This window comes from Heptranchias perlo, chromosome 15, assembly GCF_035084215.1.
Source record: "Heptranchias perlo isolate sHepPer1 chromosome 15, sHepPer1.hap1, whole genome shotgun sequence".
NCBI lineage: Eukaryota > Metazoa > Chordata > Chondrichthyes > Hexanchiformes > Hexanchidae > Heptranchias > Heptranchias perlo.
The window spans coordinates 9,676,763-9,699,943 of NC_090339.1; the positions used below are offsets into that span (position 1 = coordinate 9,676,763).

Consider the following 23,181-nt stretch of genomic DNA (forward strand, 5'->3'; position numbering starts at 1 on the left):
TCCTATCTCTCAGTATTGATTCTAATAGTTTGCCCACCACCGAGATAAGACTGTTCGGCCTTTTCCTCGTACCCTTTTTAAGCAATGGTACTACGTTTGCAGTCTTCCAGTCCTCCGGTACCTCCCCTGTATCTAGTGAGGATTGGAAAATGATTCTCAGAGCATCCGCTATTTCCTCCCTGGCTTCCTTCAATAGCCTAGGAAACAATCCATCCGGCCCTGGTGACTTATCAACTTTCAAGGATTCCAGTCCCTCTTGTACTTCCCCTCTCGTTATGTTTATCTTTTTCAATATTTCACACCACTCCTCTTTAACTACTACGTCCGGATCATCCCTTTCCTTTGTGAATACGGAGACAAAATATTCGTTTAAAACCTTACCCACAGATATGGAGAAACAGTTTCCTCAGGTGGGGGAATCCAGAACAAGGGGGCACAATCTTAAAGGTAGAGCCAGGCCATTGAGAAGTGAAATCAGGAAGCACTTTTGCACACTTCCCCCATAAGGCTGTGGATGCTGGGACAATTGAATTTTTCAAGACTTCGATAGATTTTTGTGAGATAAGCAAAGTGTATGGATCAAAGAGGGCTAAATGGAGTTGAAGTACAGAGCCTCCATGATCTGATTGAGTGGTGGAACAGACTCGAGGGGCTGAATGGCCTACTTCTGTTCCTTTGATGAAATAGGGCTCTAGGGCTGATTGGCAGTCATTCCTGATGAGCTGGAGTTGTAAAATCCCTTGATTTAAATGCTGGCTTATCTTATTTCATTATGTATCTTGGACTCTGTTTAGTCTCTGATACCGAGCAGTATGCTAAATGGAAAATATGGAAAGAAAAAGTACCGTGACCTGCTGCTTACCATGTGTGAATTGAAATCAAACACGTGTTTTGAAAACTAAACATGGTGCTTTACCCCCAAATTCCAAACCTATCACGGCTATAGACCTGAGACCCAAACTAATTCGGAGTGCTGAGGAGAAAGCAGGTAAATGGGCTTACCAAAAAAACTTTTGAGAAAACTGCAACTGCTTTATCTTAGTAGCCCTATATTCTTGTGAATTGGGTATTCCTCCATGTACCTTGACCACTGTCCATGGGTTCCCAGTAGAACATACAGGGTGGAAAAAGAAGTACCCTATGCACAGAATACTTTTAACTATTTGTTTTCTGGGGGTTTCTTCAGCTGATGTGTGTGTTCAGCCAGGATTGTTTGGGGAATGGAAACAACTGTCCTTATGGTTACAAAGGGGACTCCAGTGCAAAGGGGACTCCAGTGCAAAGCAGTAAGCTCTTAAATGTTACATGTGTCAGCTTGGCTTAGTGGTAACATACTAACCTTGCAACCAGAAGATGGTGAGTTCAAGCCCTGCTCCAGGTGTTGAGCACACTTCAGTTGGAGTACTGTAACAATGAAAATCAAGGAGTTCAGTCATCCTTCAAGCAATATCTCAAACAGATAAACAGGTAATTTATCTCATTGCTGTTAATGGGATCTTGTTATGCTGTATCTGCTTATGCAACAGTGACTACACTTATAAAGTAATTCAGTGGCTGGGAAACACTTTGGGATGTCCTGAGAGAGGTGCTACATAAATTCTTGTTAGTACTTGTTTCTTTCTAAGTTTGGAGTTCTTCAATACTGCATGGTTCATTTGTAGTACAGTGCTTCATGTTCATGTCCCCATAACCACATGTGGCTACATGCTATTTTCTTTTGAAAGAAGAGAGAGGTTTTTTTGTTTATTTCTTACAAAGATCTTGTTCAACATTTGAGTCACATTGCTCACATTTTCTGCTTAAAATGTAAAAATCTATATTTCCGTTTTGAGAACTACAGAAGCATTTATGCAATGCAGTAAAGTTATAACAACTAGCAACTGTATGAATATGAAGAAGATTTTTATTTTTACACATACTTTTACAGGCCCTCTAGGAATTTCCTTCTGTCATGCCTGGCTGTTCTACCGAAAGTTGCTAATTTGAAAGGTTTTTGTCAAAACTACTTACACTTGCCTCTTGCTGATCTTTCCGACCGAATTTTTGGTTCTCCCAGTCCAGAGTTCAAGTTTCCAGGTGTGGCAATGCTGTCATAATCCACCTGTGGCCTTTTTTCATTCTTGGAATCTGGGTGACACTAGCAAAGCTGCATTTATTGCTCATCTCAAGTTACTTTGAGGTGATAGTGGTGGGTTGACATCTTGAACCACTGTAGCCCTTATGATGGTGCTGCCACAATGGTGATGAATGTGGAATTCCAGGATATTGACTCAGCGATGTTGAAGGAACGGCAGCGGTGTATGTCGAAGTCACAATAGTTTGTGACTTGAAGGGGAAGTTGGAGGTGATGGTGTTCCCAAAACATTGCTGTTATCCTTCTTGATGGTAGAGGTCACAAGAGAGGGATTTTCCGTCAAAGTAACCTTGGTGAGTTGCTGCAGTGAATCCTGTATATTGTGCATTGTGCCGCCACAGTGAGGCAGTAATGGAGGGTGTTGATCAAGTGAACTGTTCTATTCTGGATGCTGTTGAGCTCCTTGAGTGTTGCGGATGTACCCACCTGGACTTGAACCTTGTAGATGAAGAGACTTTGAAATGTTTCACAAAAAAATGAATTTTAAAATTTAAATAATATAAAAAAACCAATAGTGCTGTTATTATCTCCAATCCTCAATTCCCCTTTCAACAGATATGGATACAGCTCTCTTTTAGAAATGTCAGTTGACCCCAAATCAACCGCTTTTTCTCAGATGCCCTTGTTTGCTGTTCCATTATTCCAACATCCAGCTATCCTTACCATGGCATCTTCTGGTGCAATTGAAGTCTTCACACCGTTGTCCAGAGCTTCAAATGCTCTTTCCATTTGAGTCAGCAATTTATGTGTACTTCTAATCTAGTGTACATCCACTTCTCTATACTGGGAGACCAAACAGTGATATGGTGACTGCTTTGCCAAACAGCTCCGTTATGTCTGCAGGTTACGTTCTGACCTTTCTACACTCGCCACCTTAATTCCCACTCTGACCTCTGTTGTTTGTCTCCGACACTGTCCCAACAAGGGTCAGTATAAGCTTCAGGAACAGTATCTTTCCTGAGCACTCTGCAACCTTCTGATCTGAACTTCAGATCTAAGCTGTATCCTCCATTTTCTTCACAGGTGCTGGTGATATGGGGCGGGTCTGTTGGTGTCCGGGTGGAGGGGAAGCAGGTGGTTGATGTGTGCTGGAGACCCTTCACCAGAACACAGTATTGATAGGGGTAAGGGGGTCTGCAACATGATTGTTCGATCTTTTTTTTCTCTTCTCAGTACTGGCAGACCCACTGTGTTTTGCCAGCTTCTTCTGTTTTATTTCAGACTTGCTGAATTTGCAGCTCTCTTCATTTTCTTTTTTTTTGTTTGTCACCTCACCGATATTTTATTTCTCCTAACATTTTACTATTAAGCAATTTGCATGTCATTCAATCCATTAACTCCCTCTATCTGATTGGAGCTTCTGTTGATTCTCTCTCTCCCCCTCCTTTCCTCTTTTTTTCACAATCTTAATAGAATGCTTGATTCTCTTGTGGTCTTCAGTTTTGATGATGGGTACATACTCGACCCGTTAACTTACCTTTTCAGTTGCTGACGTTCTTGGTTATTTGCAGCATTTTCTGTTTTTACATTCTCTGGAAGCCTGGTCCACATTTCCCTTATACTGCACGGAAGACTTTTTTTTTCTAGCTTCCAACGTTGATGGGGATTTTTGAATAATATTATTTGTATCCTCTAGTGGTTTGGCCATTGTCAGTTTGCATAGCTTGCTTAATTCAGTTTCTTTCATTATTTTAAAAACCTGCTTCATGTTTCCCCTCTGTTTTCTCCAGTGAAAATAAGTTTAACCACTTGAGCTTTTCTTCACAGCTTAGTCCCCTAAGACCTGTAATTATCCTGATCACACTTTATTGCAATTTATCTATATCCTTTTTGAGCTTGGATGAGTAAAACTGCATGCCATAATTGGCCTTATCATTGATCTCTACAACATATAATTACAACTTGTTCTGACTTGTAGTTTAGTGCATCCCAGTACCTGATTTACTTCATTGATAACTGCCTTACAGTAACCAAATGCTTTTAGGCTTTGATGAATTGGTTCCCAAATCTTTTTCCTTTTTTGGCCTCTGGCAGAGCAGTCACAAAGTAGAACCTTTTACATCATTATTACTGGTGTATCCTCCTTTATGAATTAACCAACATTTATATCCACATTAAAATCCATCTGCCATTTGTCAGTCTATCTATGCAATATGCTACAATTCTTCCTGAAGATTACCAGTCTCCTTTCTACTCATTACCTATTCACAGGTTTGCGTCAACAGAAAATGTAATAATAATTATTGCCGAATTCAGGGAAAGTAATCTAATCTTGGATTTGTCTTGATTTACGGCATATCCTTCATCTTGCATTGAATTACTGCTGCCTTGCTTGAGAGCTAATTCAGCACAGACCAGGCGTGAACCCAGGACCCTTTTAGTCTGTATGTCCAACCAGGTAGGGTCGTCTTGCTGCTCGGCCACTCCATGATATCACCAGAGAAGTATCCCATGTATTCTTAAACTAAAAAAGGGCTGGGGGCAGGTAAGGGGAAATTTAGAAATCTAAAGAGAAAAGACAAGGCAATTGAGCAGTGTAGCGATTTGGGTGAAGATGAGCAGAGTGTGACAGGAAGGGACAGAGAGTTTAACGGAAATAATGCATCAACGAATAAGGTCAAAGCAGGGAAAATTGGTAAATAGTTAAAATTAAAGGCTGAATGTATGAAGCATTCGTAACAAGATAGACAAATTAGTGGCACACAGAGAGATAAATGGGTTTGATCTAATAGCCATTACAGAGATGTTGTTGCAAGGTGACCAAGGTTGGGAACTAAATATTTGGAAAGACAGGCAGAATGGAAAAGGGGGGGGGTAGCCCTTATAATAAAGGATGACATAAGGACAGTAGTGAGAAAGGATCTTGGCTCCGAAGATCAGGAAATAGAATCAGTATGGGTGGAGAAAAGAAATAACAAGGGGCAGAAAACATTGGTGGGAAAGTTTATAGGCCCCCTAACAGTAGCTATACCATTGGGCATAGTACTAATCAGGAAATAATAGGAGCTTGTAACAAAGGTAATGCAATAATCGTGGGGGACTTTAATATTCATATAGACTGGACAAATCAAATTGGCAAAAGTAGGCAGGAGGCCGAGTTCATGGAATTCATTCAAGACGGTTTCCTAGAACAATACGTCGTGGAACCAACCAGGGAAGAGGCTATTTTAGATCTTGCTTTGTGTAATGAGGCAGGGTTAATTAGTATTCTCATAGTAAAGGATCCTTTGGGGATCATCATATGATAGAATTTCACAATGAGTTTGAGAGTGACTTGCTTAAGTCCAAAACTAGAGTCTTAAACTTAAATAAAGCCAATTACATAGGTATGAGGAGCGAGGTGGCTAAGGTAGATTGGGAAATTAGATTAAAAGGTATGACGGTAGATAAGCTGTGGCAGACAGTTAAAGAAATATTTCATAACTCTCAACAAATATACATTCTATTGAGAAATAAAAGCTCAACGGGACAAGCAATCCATCCGTGGCTAACTAAAGAAGTTTTAGTTATCTATAAATGACTTGGATGAAGGGACTGAGTGTAATGTATCCAGGTTTGCTGACTATACAGAGGTAGGTGGGAAAGTAAGCTGTGAGGAGGACACAGAGGTTGCAAAGGGATATCGACAGGTTAAGTGAGTGGCCAAGAAGGTGGCAGATGAACTATAATGTGGGAAATGTGAGGTTATTCACTTCGGTTGGAAAAATAGAAAATTGGAATATTTTTTAAATGGTGAGAAACCATTAATGTTGGCGTTCAGAGAGCTTTGGGTGTTCTTGTACATGAAACACAAAGTTAACATGCAGGTATAGCAAGCAATTAGGAAGGCAAATGGAATGTTGGCCTTTATTGCAAGGGGGTTGGAGTACAAGAGTAAGGAAGCCTGGCTACAATTGTACAGGGCTGGGGTGAGACCACACCTGGAGTACTGTGCAGTTTTGGTCTCATTATCTAAGGAAGGATATACTTGCCTTAGAGGCGGTCCAGCAAAGGTTCACGAGCTTGATTCCTGGGATGAGAGGGTTGTCCTATGAGGAGAGGTTGAGTAAAATGGGCCTATATTCTCTGGAGTTTAGAAGAATGAGAGGTGACCTAAGGTTCTGAGGGAGCTTGACACAGTAGATGCTGAGAGGTTGTTTCCCTTGGTTGGAGAGTCTAGAACTAGGGGGCATAGTCCCAGGATAAGGGGTCAGCCATTTAAAACTGAGATGAGGAACTTCTTCACTCAAGGTTGTGAATCTTTGGAATTCTCTACCCCAGAGGGCTGTGGATGATGCTGCGTCTTTGAGTATATTCAAGGTTGAGAGATTTTTTTTGGGTCTAGCGGAATCAAGGGATATGGGGATCGGGCAGGAAAGTGGAGTTGAAGTTGAAGATCAGCCATGATCTTATTGAATGGCGGAGCAGGCTCGAGAGGCCTTATGGCCTGCTCCTTCTCCTAATTCTTATGTTCTCATGTTCTTGTGAACAGCCCCGTTGCAACCATTGGAGGCTGCAACTTTGAACAGGCACATGAACAGCCTTGTAGCTGTCCAAGCCCAGACAAACATGTTACTGACTGAATTTGCAAAGTGCACAACTGGTAGCATGTCTTTCTTGAGTTGAGAGAGTTCAGATTGGCGTTTAAACCAATCTGCACTCATGGCCCCATTGATTTAACGAAGACGATCATGTTCTGAAGGAACCTAGCAACGCGAACACCTGGCCTGGTGAGTCTCTGTTAAAGGTAAAGAAAAGTCATTACATATCCCAGACTCTTCCATCACCATGCCTGGGTATGTCCTGTTCCACCGGCAGGACAGACCCAACAGAGATGGCGGTACAGTGATACACAGTCAGAAGGGAGTGGCTCTGGGAGTCCTCAACATTGACTCCGGACCCCATGAAATCTCATGGCATCAGGTCAAACATGGGCAAGGAAACCTCCTGATTACCACTTACCGCCCTCCCTCAGCTGATGAATCAGTCCTCCTCCATGTTGAGCACGACTTGGAGAAAGCACTGAGGGTAGCAAGGGCACAGAATGTACTCTGGGTGGGCGACTTCAATGTCCATCACGAAGAGTGGCTCGGTAGCACGACTACTGGCCGAGTACTGAAGGACGTAGCTGCCAGACTGGGCCTGCGGCAGGTGGTGAGCGAACCAACACGAGGGAAAAACCTACTTGACCTCATCCTCGCCAGTCTACCTGTTGCAGATGCATCTGTCCATGACAGTATTGGTAGGAGTGACCACTGCACTGTCTGTGTGGAGACGAAGTGCTGTCTTCGCACTGAGGATACCATCCAAAGTGTGTGTGTGGCACCATCACCGTGCTAAATAGGATAGATTCAGAACAGATCTAGCAGCTCAAAACTGGGCATCCATGAGGTGCTGTGGGCCATCAGCAGCAGCAGAATCGGATTCCAGCATAATCTGTAACCTCATGGCCCGGCATATTCCTCACCCTACCATTGCCAACAAACCAGGGGATCAACCCTGGTTCAACGAGGAGTGTAGAAGAGCATGCCAGGAGCAGCACCAGGCGTAACTAAAAATGAGGTGCCAACCTGGTGAAGCTACAACACAGGACTACATGCATGCTAAACATCGGAAGCAACATGCTATAGACAGAGCTAAGCGATTCCACAACCAACGAATCAGATCAAAGCTCTGCAGTCCTGCCGCATCCAGTTGTGAATGGTGGTGGACGATTAAACAACTAACAGGAGGAGGAGGCTCTGTAAACATCCCCATCCTCAATGATGACTGAGTCCAGCACGTGAGTGCAAAAGACAAGGCTGAAGCGTTTGCAACCATCTTCAGCCAGAAGTGCCGAGTGGATGATCCATCTCGGCCTCCTCCCGATATCCACACCATCGCAGAAGCCCGTCTTCAGCCAATTCGATTCACTCCACGTGATATCAAGAAACGGCTGAGTGCACTGGATACAGCAAAGGCTATGGGCCCCGACAACATCCCGGCTGTTATGCTGAAGACTTGTGCTCCAGAACTAGCCGTGCCCCAATCCAAACTGTTCCAGTACAGCTACAACACTAGCATCTACCCGACAATGTGGAAAATTGCCCAGGTATGTCCTGTCCACAAAAAGCAGGACAAATCCAATCCAGCCAATTACTGCCCCATCAGTCCACACTCAATCATCAGTAAAGTGATGGAAGGTGTCGTCGACAGTGCTATCAAGCGGCACTTACTCACCAATAACCTGGTCACCGATGCTCAGTTTAGGTTCCGCCAGGACCACTTGGCTCCAGACCTCATTACAGCCGTGGTCCAAACATGGACAAAAGAGCTGAATTCCAGAGATGAGGTGAGAGTGACTGCCCTTGACATCAAGGCAGCATTTGACCAAGTGTGGCATCAAGGAACCCTAGTAAAATTGAAGTCAATGGGAATCGGGGGGAAATCTCTCCAGTGGCTGGAGTCATACCTAGCACAAAGTAAGATGGTAGTGGTTGTTGGAGGCCAGTCATCTCAGTCCCAGGACATTGCTGCAGGAGTTCCTCAGGGCAGTGTCCTAGGCCCAACTGTCTTCAGCTGCTTCATCAATGACCTTCCCTCCATCATAAGGTCAGAAATGGGGATGTTCGCTGATGATTGCACAGTGTTCAATTCTATTCGCAACCCCTCAGATAATGAAGCAGTCTGTGCCCGCATGCAGCAAGACCTGAACAACATTCAGGCTTGGGCTGATAAGTGGCAAGTAACATTCGTGCCAGGCAATGACCATCTCCAACAAGAGAGAGTCTATCCACCTCCCCTTGACATTCAACGGCATTACCATTGCCGAATCCCCCATCAACATCCTGGGGGGTCACCATTGACCAGAAACTTAACTGGACCAGCCATATAAATACTGTGGCTACAAGAGCAGGTCAGAGGCTGGGTATTCTGCAGCAAGTGACTCACCTCCTGACTCCCCAAATCCTTTCCACCATCTAAAAGCATATGTCAGGAGTGTGATGGAATACTCTCCACTTGCCTGGATAAGTGCAACTCCAACAACACTCAAGAAGCTCGACACCATCCAGGACAAAGCAGCCCCCATCCACCACCCTAAACATTCATTCCCTTCACCACCGGCGTAATGTGGCTGCAGTGTGTACCATCTACAGGATGCAGTGCAGCAACTCGCCAAGGCTTCTTCGACAGCACTTCCCAAACCCGCGACCTCTAACGCCTAGAAGGACAAGGACAAGGGCAACAGGCACATGGGAACAACACCACCTGCACACTCCCCTCCAAGTCACACACCATCCCGACTTGGAAATATATCGCCGTTCCTTCATAGTCGCTGGGTCAAATTCCTGGAACTCCCTACCTAACAGCACTGTGGGAGAACCTTCGCCACACGGACTGCAGCGGTTCAAGAAGGCGGCTCACCACCATCTTCTCGCGGGCAATTAGGGAATGGGCAATAGATGTTGGCCTTGCCAGCGACGCCCGCATCCCATGAACGAATTAAAAAAAGGTATAATTCTGAACATATTTTTTCCATGTGAAATGGGGAAACATCGATTGGGTTTGAGCTTGAAAGGTGGCATTTCTTCCAACTACCAAAACGTTCAGTAGGTGTTCAGTTTATTCAGCAGTGGCCATCAAAATACTGAGCACTTTATATATGGCTTCATGTTGAGAGACTATGAAATTTGGATGAAACTAAAATTATGTACCAAGTTAGATACATGTATTATTTTTATATGGACATGCAATATGCCCTTTATGACAAATTATTTTAGTTTTGTTTTATACCCACCTCATTTTGGAGTAATAGGAAGACAAAACTGATAAATCATACATCACTTTACATAGGTTACACTAGCCCAGTGGGACATGCAACCCAGTGGTCATGGGTTCAAACCCCACCATGATTGAATTCAATTAATCTGGCAATTTGTGGGCTGGGATCAGGAGAAATTGACCATGAAAGATGTCTGATTGTCGTAACAAAACAACTTTTATTAATGTTCTTCAGGGAAGGGAACCTGTCATCCCTACTCGATCTGGCCTACAATACTCTTGTCTCACACTACATATTTGACTGTTAAAGATCTCGGTGTCGCGCACGTAAGAAGAAATAAAATAAAAATGCAAATCCTGGCTAGACTTTGTGATCTTGGGGTTTCCTTGTTTTGTAGAAAATGCTTGATAGTGCAGATAGTGATGTCATGGAATAATCTGTGCTTGTAGCTTGAACTCTGATTAGGTGCCTACTATTGGCATCGGTGCCCACTGTTAGCACTGGTGTGCTGGTTTCACTACCATATTACAATAATAACTGTTTACATTTATAAAGCGTTCATTTAAATGGACAGATATCTTGGAGTGCTTTATAGGATAGCCAACAGTGAGAGGACACCAAGCAGGAGGGAGAAATGTAAGAACGGCAAGAGGGGCAACAGTGTAGTCAAAAAAGGGTCTTTAAAGGAGGCTTTTGAAGGCAGGTGGAGAAGGGGTTTCCAGAGGGCAGGGACACAGTGGCTAAAAGAGCAGCATTGATACTTGGTAAATTGTGAATGAGTTCAGTTGTGGATCCATTGAAAAATAATAGGGAAGAGATTTAATCCTGTTTCAAGATGCATAGTAAAATTGAGTGTATTTTTGTTAAAAAACCATAGTTCCACTTTTTGGACAGTAGGGAAAAAGTTATCTGTTGCTAACATAATTAAAGATTGTTTACGCCTGAATTTGCTGTTCAAGAAACATTTTGTTCAGTAAACTTTTACATTAAAATTAGATTTTTAATTTTCAGTTTTGTATGTAAAAATATTGCTGCGCATACATAGGAACTATTATTTTTCTTTCTATTCCAGAGAGGGAGAAGGCAAATAAAGTGTCACATTGCAACCACGGCATAAATTATACCCATTGCATGCAATAGGGATTGAACCTGGCACCAGCTTATCTGTTTGGTTTCACAACACACCATGTATTGCATTGACCCAGTGGGGTTGGGGAGGGAAGGGTTCCTGTACTTTATGTTCTTGTTCAAATACTTATCCAATTCTCTCTTAAATGTTATATTCTCTGCCTCAATTGCCATTTGTAAAACATTCCATATTCTAAGAAACCCACTTGTCAAAAAAATTCTTCTAACTTTTTCATTCTTCTGGTTATAATCCTCAGTTTGTGGCTCCTTGTTAGTGATTTGCCAACCAGTGATTTGCCTTGCATCTTTATGGGGAAATTGGGTGTGTATTTTTAAAATGAATCTCAAATGATCTTAAAGGGCTCGATATTGCCAGGGCTGCGGGTTCGCGGTGCGGGGGGCTATTGGGCGCGTGGGTAACGCGCCTGGTGAAATCAGTCTGCCCTGCATGCGATCGCAGCCTAATTGGATCCACTTACCTGGTCTTCCAGGTTCCCCACTGCTGATCTGCGCGTCGGGTGGACTGCGCATGCGCAGTAAGCTCTGTCAGCTGGAGGAGCTCTATTTAAAGGGGCAGTCCTCCACTGACATGCTGCAACAAATAGGAAAAATTACAGCATGGAGCAGCCCAGGGGGAAGGCTGCTCCCAGTTTAATGATGCCTCACTCCAGGTATCATTAGATGGGGTGAGAAGGAGGGGGAGGACAGAGATCTTCCCCCCGGCGGGCGGGAGGAAGCGGCCTGCCTCTGCCACGAGGAAGCGGCCTGCCTCTGCCACCAGGAAGGCCTGGCTCGAGGTGGCAGAGGAGGTCACCTGCACCACCAACATATCGCCCACCTGCATACAGTACAGGAGGCGCTGCAATGCCCTAAGTAGGTCAGCCAAAGTGAGTACACTTATTCCCCTGCACTCCGTCTGCCACATTACTGCCCCCACCCCACATCTCCTTCTGCACTGCCAACACTACTCTGTCACATCACCCCTCACACCCACTCAAACCTTATCCTCATCTTACCTGCACTTACTCACCTCGCCAGTACTCATCCTGCCACTACCACTCAACCCAATCCTCATACAGTCTCATGGCTCTATCTCACACTCACCCTCTGATGCATCTCTTTCACGGTCAGCCTCACTCAACCTGCCATTACCTGTGCTGCAGCTACAGGGCATTCATCGCATATGTGCAGTAGGAAGCGTAAGGCAAACGTGTTGTGAGCGTGAAGGGGATGCACAAGGGTGTTTGAGGGTTTGTCATGGTTTTTACTTATATTGAATTTCTGACCAACTCTCATTACATACTATATTGGCACCACTACTGCCACGTCTTGGCAAATCTTGTCTAGTTTGTGCAATAATGCTCTTTGCTGAGGATCACAATGAAGACCCACACTTGATGCCACCCATTGTGTCACTGCAAAGTGGGTGAAGGTGTATTTGCAGGGCTCTTTTGTGCAGATGACAGACACGTTAGCGATGTCCCCGGTGGCACCCTGGAAGGATGCGGAGGAGAAGTTGTTGAGGGCAGTGGTGACTTTGACAGCGACAGGTAAAAAGATGCTGCTTGGGCCAGCTGGGAGCAGCTTGGCATGAAGGAGGCTGCAGATGTCCATGACTACATGTTGAGTGACTCTGAGCCTTTGTGTGCACTGCTGCTCGGAGAGGTCCAGGAAGCTGAGCCTCCGTCTGTGGACCCTGTGGCGAGGGTAGTGCCCCCTGCGACGCATCTCTTTCTGCGGTTGCCCTCCCTCCTGCTGTGCAGGTGGATGTGTCACAGCACTGTGTTGTGGAGCTCCACGTGTCAGAGGTGGACGGCTTGGCCGGCGAGGCTGGTGAAGCTCTTCGCCCTCCGAGGAGGTCATGACTGCAGCTACGGCAGCCCCCATCCGGAAGATGTACATCTGAGGGGGTCCGCAAGGTAGGTACATGTCTCTGGACCCTGGGGTAAGTGTGCAAGTTGGTGAATTTGATTGTCAGGAGGAGGGTGGTGGAGGCCAAACTTTGTCCCAAGTGACAGAGTGGCCTCCTGCAATGAGTGAGGGTCTCTTTCCTCCCCCCCCCCCCCCCCCCCCCAACCTGTCAAATGGACCTTTGCAGCTGCCACAGGCTGATAGCTGCAACACGTCCATTTCAACTGGGAGTGTTTCCCCCAGTATGGGAAACAGTCCCAGTTGTTTATAAAATCCCACCCCTCCTGACATATTCCCTTAATCAGGTCTGTTAATGACATGAAATAGCAATGTAAGTAGTCTCAAGTGGCACCCCGCTGGCTTTAATTGCCTGCGGGAGTCCCACGTGCGGGGGCTGCGCGCGCACGTCGATGTGTCTGTGCGGAACCCGGAAGTGGGCGGGTTGGAGCCGGGCTCCCGACCCGCTCCGGGATTCCCTGATTTTCGGGGATTCCCTGATTTTCGGAGCCCCCCCGCCAGGAACGCACCCGATAGCGGGTGCTAAAATGGAACCCAAAATATCTAATTAAAATGAAAGCTGCATATATTACAAAAAAATTATTCTCTGTGAAGCTGTAATCTCTCCCATCAGGTATGAAATGAGTACAGCTTAAAGAAAAGAAAGGGTATTTCAGTTTAACATCAATCACTATTTCTCTCTGGAACGAGCTACAGGAAACACCCCTCAAGAATGGGTTGTGTTTGTATCATCTGCCTGTGATTTACAAAGACTCTGTTGACTACAGCATTAGTCTTCAATTTTTCTCTCTGGGAAACCATGGTAAACAATTACACACGCTAGGGACCCTCTGCAAATAATGACATATTCCCAGGAACCCTCCTGACCTAATTTCTAAAGGCGAACCATATTATCATTACAGAAAACATTTATTAGTGTACAGCAACAAAAGAAACATGCTAGTAAGTCAACAAAAATGAATCGTAAGGACATTGTTCTCATAGTATGTGGATATTCCCTGCCTCAGACGGATGGAAATCTGACATCACAGACCCCTGGGTATGTACTCATGGACTTCACCTTGAAAACCCATACTACAGAGAATGTAGTGTGTTCTCAATAAACGCTGATTTAAGAACATACTATCCTGGCTAACAGAAAAGAATCCCCTTCATTGTTGCCAGGAATAACAAGTAGTGTTGACTATGATATTGTATCTTGTTACCATGCACGAAGAATGACTGTTGAAGCAAATTCCAAACTTAAAACAAAAACAGAAAATATTGGAAACACTCAGCAAGTCAGATGAAGGGCTGTGCCTCAAAGGTCAACATTGAGTCGAATGTTCAACTGGTCATAAGCCACACATTTTGACAAATCTTAGCCAATATTCAAAAGAGGGCTTGACTGTTGAGGTGATTTTAACACAACTTTGATGGCTTTCAGATGCTCCACTACTGTATTTTATGTTCTACCGGAAACCCTTCAAACTGTAATTGGATATGAAGTAATGTGTACAAGCTTTCAAAGGCTGTTTCCCTTAAAATGAGTGATGGATCTATGCATCGAAGTATCATGCATCCAATAAAAGCTGCCGAGTTATGGGATGGAACATGATTGTTCATGTCACTTCCCCCCCCTACCCCCCCCCCCCCCCAAGTAATTCTAAAGCAGTTGTTAATAGTCTCCACTACCTTTTCTCGTTCATAGTCCTTTGTTGATTGTATCCTGTTCTCTATTTCCTTAAATGTAGACTGAAGTCGATCGGGTGACATCCAAAAGTAAAAATTGCTTCGAAGATCTTGCTGAGTATTGATTGATTCATTTTAAAGCACTTGTGTCTCTGCCATGAACACATTTGTGCTTTCATTGGCAAACGTGGCAAGCTGAAAATGCTATTCAGGCATATTTCAGCTAATGCATTGTTAACACTTAATAGAAGCTCAAGTTCTTTCAGGAATACACAGGCAGCTGTGGCAGACTTTCGAACAGAAAGTCTCTTTTGGCTCAGCCTTGATAAGTTCCTGCATTTCGGTCAACAATTCAGCCTTTCTGTTCTTCATTAGATTGGATAGCTTTGGCTAACAGGGTTACAGTTTTTATCAAAACCTGTGTCAAGTCCTTGACCTGAACCTTCATTCCAAAAATCTTTATATTGAAATGGCTCCGCATAATATCATACAATCGTACAGCACAGAAGGAAGCCATTCGGCCCAACCTGCCTTTGCCAGCTCTTTGAAAGAGCTATCCAATTAGTCCCACTCCCCTCCTCTTTTTCAAGTATACATCCAATTCCCTTTTGAAAGTTACTGTTGAATCTGCTTCCACTGACCTTTCAGGCAGTGCATTCCAGATAATCATAACTCACTGCATAAAGAATTGTCTTCTCATCTCCCCTCTTTTTTTAGTTAAAATAAACCATTGTCCATAGGAATCGGGCTTTTGAAATGTAAGCAGTGTAGTTAATTGCAGTAACTACAGAATTATAACTGTACCCTTGGTCTCCTTAAGGGTTGAAGGATATTTCACATTATTTTCTTCTTTTCAGGTAAATGGCCATCAGATGGTTGATGAACCTATGGTAGCAGATGAAACCTATTCTCATTGTGTAAGTAAGATGAAGAAAGGATGTATATTTATCTTGCAGTTTCTGCATAATAAATGCTTGTATTTATGATATTTAATTTTGTTTGGTTCTTTTTTATAATTCATGAGGCAAAAGAAAGTGTGCAATGGAAATTATCACAGAATTGAAGCCTACAGGAGCAAATTTGCAGGGAAATTACAGAGGTGCAAAAGCCATAGAGTAGTGATAACGGGGGATTTCAACTATCCTAATATAGACTGGCGTAACAACAATATAAGGGGCAAAGAAGGAGAGGAATTTTTGAAATGTGTTCAGGATAACTTTCTCAATCAGTACGTTTCCGGCCCAACGAGGAAGGACGCATTGCTGGACTTGATTCTAGAGAATGAGATGGGTCAAGTGGAGTAAGTGTCAGTGGGAGAGCATTTAGGGAGCAGTGATCATAGTATCATAAGGTTTAGAATAGCTACGGAAAAGGACTCTGACCATTCTGAAGCAAAAATACTCAATTGGAAGAGGGCCAATTTCAGTGGGATGAGAACAGATCTGGCCCGAGTAAATTGGAATCATAGATTGGCAGGCAAAACTGTTATTGAACAGTGGGCGGCCTTTAAAGAGGAGATGATTCGGGTACAGACAAGGTACATTCCAAGGAAGGAGAAAGGTAGGGCAACTAAAGCCAGAGCTCCACGGATGATAAAGGAGATAGAGAATAAGATGAAGCGGAAAAAAGCGGCATTTGACAGGTATCAGGTTGATAACACAAGTGAGAACCAGGCAGAATATATAAAGTTCAGAGGGGGAGTGAAAAAGGAAATAAGAGGGGCAAAGAGAGAGTATGAGAATAGACTAGCGACCAACATAAAAGGGAATCCAAAAGTCTTCTACAGACATGTTAACAGTAAACGGGTAGTAAGAGGAGGGGTGGGGTCGATTAGGGACCATAAAGGAGATTTGCTCATGGAGGCAGTGGGCATGGCTGAGGTATTAAATGAGTACTTAGTATCTTCTTCCTTGGTAAAGGCCGCTGCAGTCAGAGTCTCGGTAAAGGAAGATATAGTTAAGATACTGGATGAACTAAAAATTGAGAAAGAGGAGATACTGGAAAGGCTAGCTGTACTTAAAATAGGTAAGTCACCTGGTCCGGATGGGATGCACCCTAGGATGCTGAGGGAAGTAAGGGGGGAAATTGCGGAAGTACTGGCCATAATCTTCCAGACGTCCTTAGATATGGGGGTGGTGCCAGAGGAGTGGAGAATTGCAAATGTTACACCCTTGTTCAAAAAAGGGTGTAAAGATAAACCCAGTATCTATAGGCCAGTCAGTTTAACCTCAGTGGTGGGGAAACTTTTGGAAACGATAATCCGGGACAGAATTAATAGTCACTTGGACGAGTGTGGATTGATTAGGGAAAGCCAGCACGGATTTTTTTAAAGACAAACCATGTTTAACTAACCTACTGGAGTCTTTTGATGAGGTAACAAAGAGGGTCGATGAGGGCAATGCAGTTGATGTGTATATGGATTTTCAAAAAGCGTTTGATAAAGTGCCAAATGGTATGCTTGCTATTAAGATTGTGGCCCATGGAATAAAGGGGGCAATAGCAACATGGATACAGAATTGGCTAAATGACAGGAAACAGAGAGTAGTGGTGAACGGTTGTTTTCGGACTGAAGGGAGGTTTGCAGTGGTGTTCCCCAGTGGTCGGTGCTGGGACCACTGCCGTTCTTGATATATATTAATGACTTGGACTTGGGAGTACAGGGCACAATTTCAAAATTTGCGGTTGACACAAAACTTGGAAGGGTAGTGAACAGTGAGGAGGATAGCGATAGACTTCGAGGATATAGACAGGCTGGTGGCACGGGTGGGGATGTGGCAGATGAAGTTTAACGTGGAAAAATTCGAGGTGATGCATTTCGGTAGGAAAAATGAGAGGCAATATAAATAGGGGGCACAATTCTAAAAGGAGTGGAGGAACAGAGGGCTCTGGGGATGTATGTGCATAAATCGTTGAAGGTGGCAGGTCAGGTTGAGAAAGCGGTTAAAAAAAGCATACGGGGTCCTGGGCTTTATAAATAGAGGCATAGAGTACAAAAGCAAGGAAGTCATGATGAACCTTTATAAAACACTGGTTCGGCCACAACTGGAGTATTGTGTCCAGTTCTGGGCACCGCACTTTAGAAAGGATGTGAAGGCCTTAGAGAGGGTGCAGAGGAGATTTACGAGAATGATTCCAGGGACAAGGGAGTTAAATTACATGGATAGACTGGAGAAGCTGGGATTGTTCTCCTTGGAACAGAGAAGGTTGAGGTGAGATTTGATTGAGGTGTTCAAAATCATGAAATGTCTAGACAGAGTGGATAAAGAGAAACTGTTCCCATTTGTGGAAGGGTCAAGAACTAGAGGGCATAGTTTAAGGTGATTGGCAAAGGAACCAAAGGTGACATGAGGAAAAACTTTTACACAGCAAGTGGTTAGGATCTGGAATGCACTGCCCAAGGGATTGGTGGAGGCAGATTCGATCATCGCCTTCAAAAGGGAACTGGATAAGTACTTGAAAGGAAAAAATGTGCAGGGCTACAGGGATAGGGCGGGGCAGTGGGACTAGCTGGATTGCTCTTGCATGGAGCTGGCGTGGACTCGAATGGCTGAATGGCCTCCTTCCGTGCTGTAACCTTCTTTATATTGTATTGTATTCAAATTTTCAAATTTCTTTCAAAAATAATTTGTAACTGTTTAAATTGCTCTGTCGTGATTTTGACTTGACCCTGTAAATGTTCTCTGTTTTGATATTTTGAAAGTTATTTTTAAAACAAAGCAATTGGCTGTTTGAATCAGTAATAATGGTATATTAACTATTGGATTGGTCAAATTCCATTTTTATTATAGAATTAAGGCTGCTTTCTGGAATCAGATTCAACAATTCAATCTTTTTCTGACAAAAATCGCAGATTAGGCTGCCAGTAATTCGAAAGTTAGGTATTGTAGCATGTCTCAGCTGGTCTTGTAGCCAAATTTTATGTTTAGAAACTGCTTTACGCAATTAACTGGGTGGAAATAGCCTGCAAATCAGTTGAAGGACTGTGTATGCTATTTTGTTGAAAGTGATGGTCAGCATGTAAAACTTCAGGTAGTGCACACATTTACTCTTTAAGGGAGCAATTGCACTGCAAAAAACACAGATGCTGCAGTGATGATGTAATGCAGCCAGAATCCAGCGTCAGGGCATGACTGGACACTGGAGCAAAGCAGAAGGAGTCTCTCTGGAGGGGATTGTTTCACTTTGGAGTTAGTTCAGGCTTTGTTATTTGAATTGCGCTCCACAAGTTTAGCCTCAATGCAAAGTTGAAACTGCTTCTCGCCAACATTAAACCTGTAGTGTGAATGCACTGTAACTCTGCATTTTACCAGGTTACATTGTAAATGAGAAATCCCAGTAAAGCTGTGCAAGTGCTAAGAATACTTTCGATTATCAGACATTTTCTCATTTGATTTTTTTTTCTGTGGCATGGTTAACTTGGCTTGTATGAGAATGCTCTCCCTTGCACCTTTCTTTAGCAGCTCCACTTGTTTATATTTTCATTGATCCAACTTCTGTAAGCAGTTGTAGTGCTTCAAATGAATCCTGTTCCGGACTGGACAGTTCTATTGATTCAACTCTATTCCAGCCTTTTGCACGTACACTTGATCTGTAACTCTGATAGCAATGTTCCAGTGAATCATCACTTCAAGCACAGGGCTATCCAGTCAAATGATAGAGAAAAAACCCTGCAAATACCAGAAATCTGAATCAAAACCAGAAAATGCTGGAAATATACAACAGGTCTGCCATCACCTGTAAAGAGAAAAGGTTGGTTAACATTTGGGTGTATACCCTTTGTTGAAACTGCAAAATGAAAGGTAAGCCATTTCTAACAAAGGGTTATGCCACAAAGATTAATCTGTCTTCTTTTCACATGGTGCTCAGCTTAAATGCTGTCAAAATTGGCTAGATTGAATGTGGAACTAATATTTTCCTGATTTGTTACATGCAAATCTAATGAGAGGCACTGAATCAATGGTGGTAGGGTACGACTAGCGGTGTCTCACAGGGATCTGTACTGGGGCTTCAGCTTTTCACTATAATTATCAATGACTTGGATGAAGGGAATAGTAAACCATATATCCAAGTTTGCTGATGACACTGAGTTAGGTGGCACAGTAAGTGGTGTAGTTGATAGCAGAAAGTTGCAAAGGGACATTGATAGATTAAGTGACTGGGCAAAACTGTGGCAGATGGAGTTCATTGTGGGAAAGTGTGAGGTCATCCACTTTGGATCAAAGAAAGATAGATCAGAGTATTTTCCAAATGGTGAGAAGCTAGGAACTGTGGAAGAGCAGAGAGATTTTGGGGTCCAAGTACAGAAATATATAAAAACTAGTGGACAGGTACAAAAAATAAAAAGGCTAATGGAATGTTAGTCTTTATCTCAAGGGAGCTGGAATACAAATAGGTGGAAGTTATGCTACTGTTGTGTAAAGCTCTGGTTTGACCGCATCTGCGTTCCGTTCTGGGCACCGCACCTCAGGAAGGATATATTGGCCTGGGAGGGGGTGCAGCGCAGATTGATACTGCGGTTAAAAGGATTAAATTATGAGGACAGGTTGCCTTGACTGGGCTTGTATTCCCTTGAGTATGGATGTTTAAGGGATGATCTAATTGAGGTGTTTAAGATGATTAAAGGATTTGATAGGGCAGGTTGAGAGAAGTCTCGAACTAGGGGGGGATAACCTTTAAAATTGGAGCTATGTAGTTCTGGGGTGATGTCAGGAAGAACTTCACACAAAGGATAGTGGAAATCTGGAGCTCTCTTTCCCCCTAAAAAAAAGTTGTTGGGGCTAGGTCAATTTAAAATGTCAAAACTGAGATTGACATATTTTTGTTGGCTAAGGGTATTAAGGGATATGGAAGAAAGGTGGGTAAATGGAGTTGAGCTACAAATCAGCCATGATCTAATTGAATGGCGGACAGGCTTGAAGAGCTAAGTGGCCTACTCTGTGTTCCTAAATGTTTAGACTAATAACATTTGTTTGTATTTCTTGTTTAGAATATTTCAGTATACTTTGTTCCAAATTGAAGATGCTTTGCCTTAGCCTGGGTGACTCGAGTCGCTTTTTGATGTGTCGCTGCAGCAACCAAGTTGAGACTAACAACAGTGTTGCAAGAATCATGCATGTCCTCAATTCATTTTTGCTTGTTTACTTGCCCCCCTCACCTGGCCAGTCTGCCATACTGTATACCTTGACTCAGCTGTGATCTCTCCCTGTGGCTACTGTTGATGGGAGTCTTGATCTCGTGGGAGTGGTGGGAAGCACAGAGTACACTATTAGTGCATGTGAACTGACTATGTATTTTGTCAACAATTTTGTTTGCCTCCATCCAAGTAGCTTCAGATTTGCTGTTTAACATTGACCGTAACTTAAAAGAGTTCTATAATAGGGATGACTTGCATATTACTAAATTTTGTGTACAGATGGGTTTGAGAATGACACTAGTATTTATGTTTTGGGATTAAAATGAGTGATTTGTTGATACTGAATTGTATTTCACATTATGTTTTTATCATTACCATGACAACAATCTAAAGATGATAAACGAGCATTTCCTCACTTAACACTTGCATATGCATGCACTTCTGGTATCACACCCTACATCGTGGAATCATAGAATGATACAGCACAGAAGGTCGTCGTTTGGCCCATCGTGCCTGTGCCGGCTCTTTGAAAGAGCTATCCAATTAGTCCGACTCCCCTGCTCTTTCCGCAAAGCCCTGCAAATGTTTCCACTTCTAGTATTTATCCAATTCGTTTTTGAAAGTTATTACGAATCTGCTTCCACCACCCTTTCAGGCCGTGCATTCCAAATCATAACTCGCTGCGTAAAAAAAAATGGTTCCTCATGTCGCCTCTTTTTTTGCCAATTACCTTAAATCTGTGCTGTCTGGTTACTGACCTTTCTGCCGCTGGAAACAGTTTCTCCTTATTTACTCTATCAAAACCCTTCACGATTTTGAACACCTCTATCAAATCTCCCCTTAACCTTCTCTGCACTTTCAAGAGTGAAGTTAGGAAACACTTCTACATGCAAAGGGTGGTAGAAGTTTGGAGCTCTCTTCCACAAACGGCAGTTGATGCTAGTTCAATTGTTAATTTTAAGTCTGGGATTGATAACACTTTCGGTGAACAAAAATCTAAGGGATATGGAGCTAAGGCAGGTATATGGAGTTAGGACACAGATCAGCCATGATCTCATTGAATGGCGAAACATGCTTGAGGGGCTAAATGGCCTGCTCCTGTTCCTATGTTCCTGTAATATTTTCCTGCCAACCTGATTTCCATCACACCACTTCTGTCATACATAAAACTTATGTACTTCTGTTCTCAGTGGCATGCAACCCTCTCTCACTGTTCCACCAGAATGACCTCCCAATACTTCCCACATCCATCACTCTCCTTCGCCAATGGTCCCTACATCCTGCCACTACCACCCTAGTGTTTCTCTACCGCAAGACCACGCTCCCAGCATTCACTGCCACGCTCCCAGCATTCACTGCCACGCTCCCAGCATTCACTGCCACGCTCCCAGCATTCACTGCCACGCTCCCAGCATTCACTGCCACGCTCCCAGCACTCACTGCCACGCTCCCAGCATTCACTGCCACGCTCCCAGCATTCACTGCCACGCTCCCAGCACTCACTGCCACGCTCCCAGCACTCACTGCCACGCTCCCAGCACTCACTGCCACGCTCCCAGCACTCACTGCCACGCTCCCAGCACTCACTGCCACGCTCCCAGCACTCACTGCCACGCTCCCAGCACTCACTGCCACGCTCCCAGCACTCACTGCCACGCTCCCAGCACTCACTGCCACGCTCCCAGCACTCACTGCCACGCTCCCAGCACTCACTGCCACGCTCCCAGCACTCACTGCCACGCTCCCAGCACTCACTGCCACGCTCCCAGCACTCACTGCCACGCTCCCAGCACTCACTGCCACGCTCCCAGCACTCACTGCCACGCTCCCAGCACTCACTGCCACGCTCCCAGCACTCACTGCCACGCTCCCAGCACTCACTGCCACGCTCCCAGCACTCACTGCCACGCTCCCAGCACTCACTGCCACGCTCCCAGCACTCACTGCCACGCTCCCAGCACTCACTGCCACGCTCCCAGCACTCACTGCCACGCTCCCAGCACTCACTGCCACGCTCCCAGCACTCACTGCCACGCTCCCAGCACTCACTGCCACGCTCCCAGCACTCACTGCCACGCTCCCAGCACTCACTGCCACGCTCCCAGCACTCACTGCCACGCTCCCAGCACTCACTGCCACGCTCCCAGCACTCACTGCCACGCTCCCAGCACTCACTGCCACGCTCCCAGCACTCACTGCCACGCTCCCAGCACTCACTGCCACGCTCCCAGCACTCACTGCCACGCTCCCAGCACTCACTGCCACGCTCCCAGCACTCACTGCCACGCTCCCAGCACTCCACTCTCGTTACTCTCAAATCTTGGAAGCCCCCCTCCTACTATTCCCAATAGCTAATGACTCCCCCTCCCATACCTCCTACTAGATTTTAGAGCATCATCCCTGCCGCCTTCCTCTGGCATTTTAATAGAAGTATGATGTTATCTG

At 44.4% G+C, this 23,181-nt stretch overlaps 1 protein-coding gene across 3 annotated transcripts in view; it reads left to right on the forward strand.

The window, feature by feature from the left end:
• Window positions 1-23,181, forward strand: part of rps6kal (ribosomal protein S6 kinase a, like) — a 148,733-nt gene that overhangs the window by 49,690 nt on the left and 75,862 nt on the right. For all 3 annotated transcript variants that reach the window (XM_067996841.1, XM_067996840.1, XM_067996839.1), the window contains exon 2: window positions 15,461-15,520. In XM_067996841.1, coding sequence (XP_067852942.1) covers window positions 15,461-15,520 — 60 coding nt within the window. The remainder of the gene's footprint in view (window positions 1-15,460; window positions 15,521-23,181) is intronic.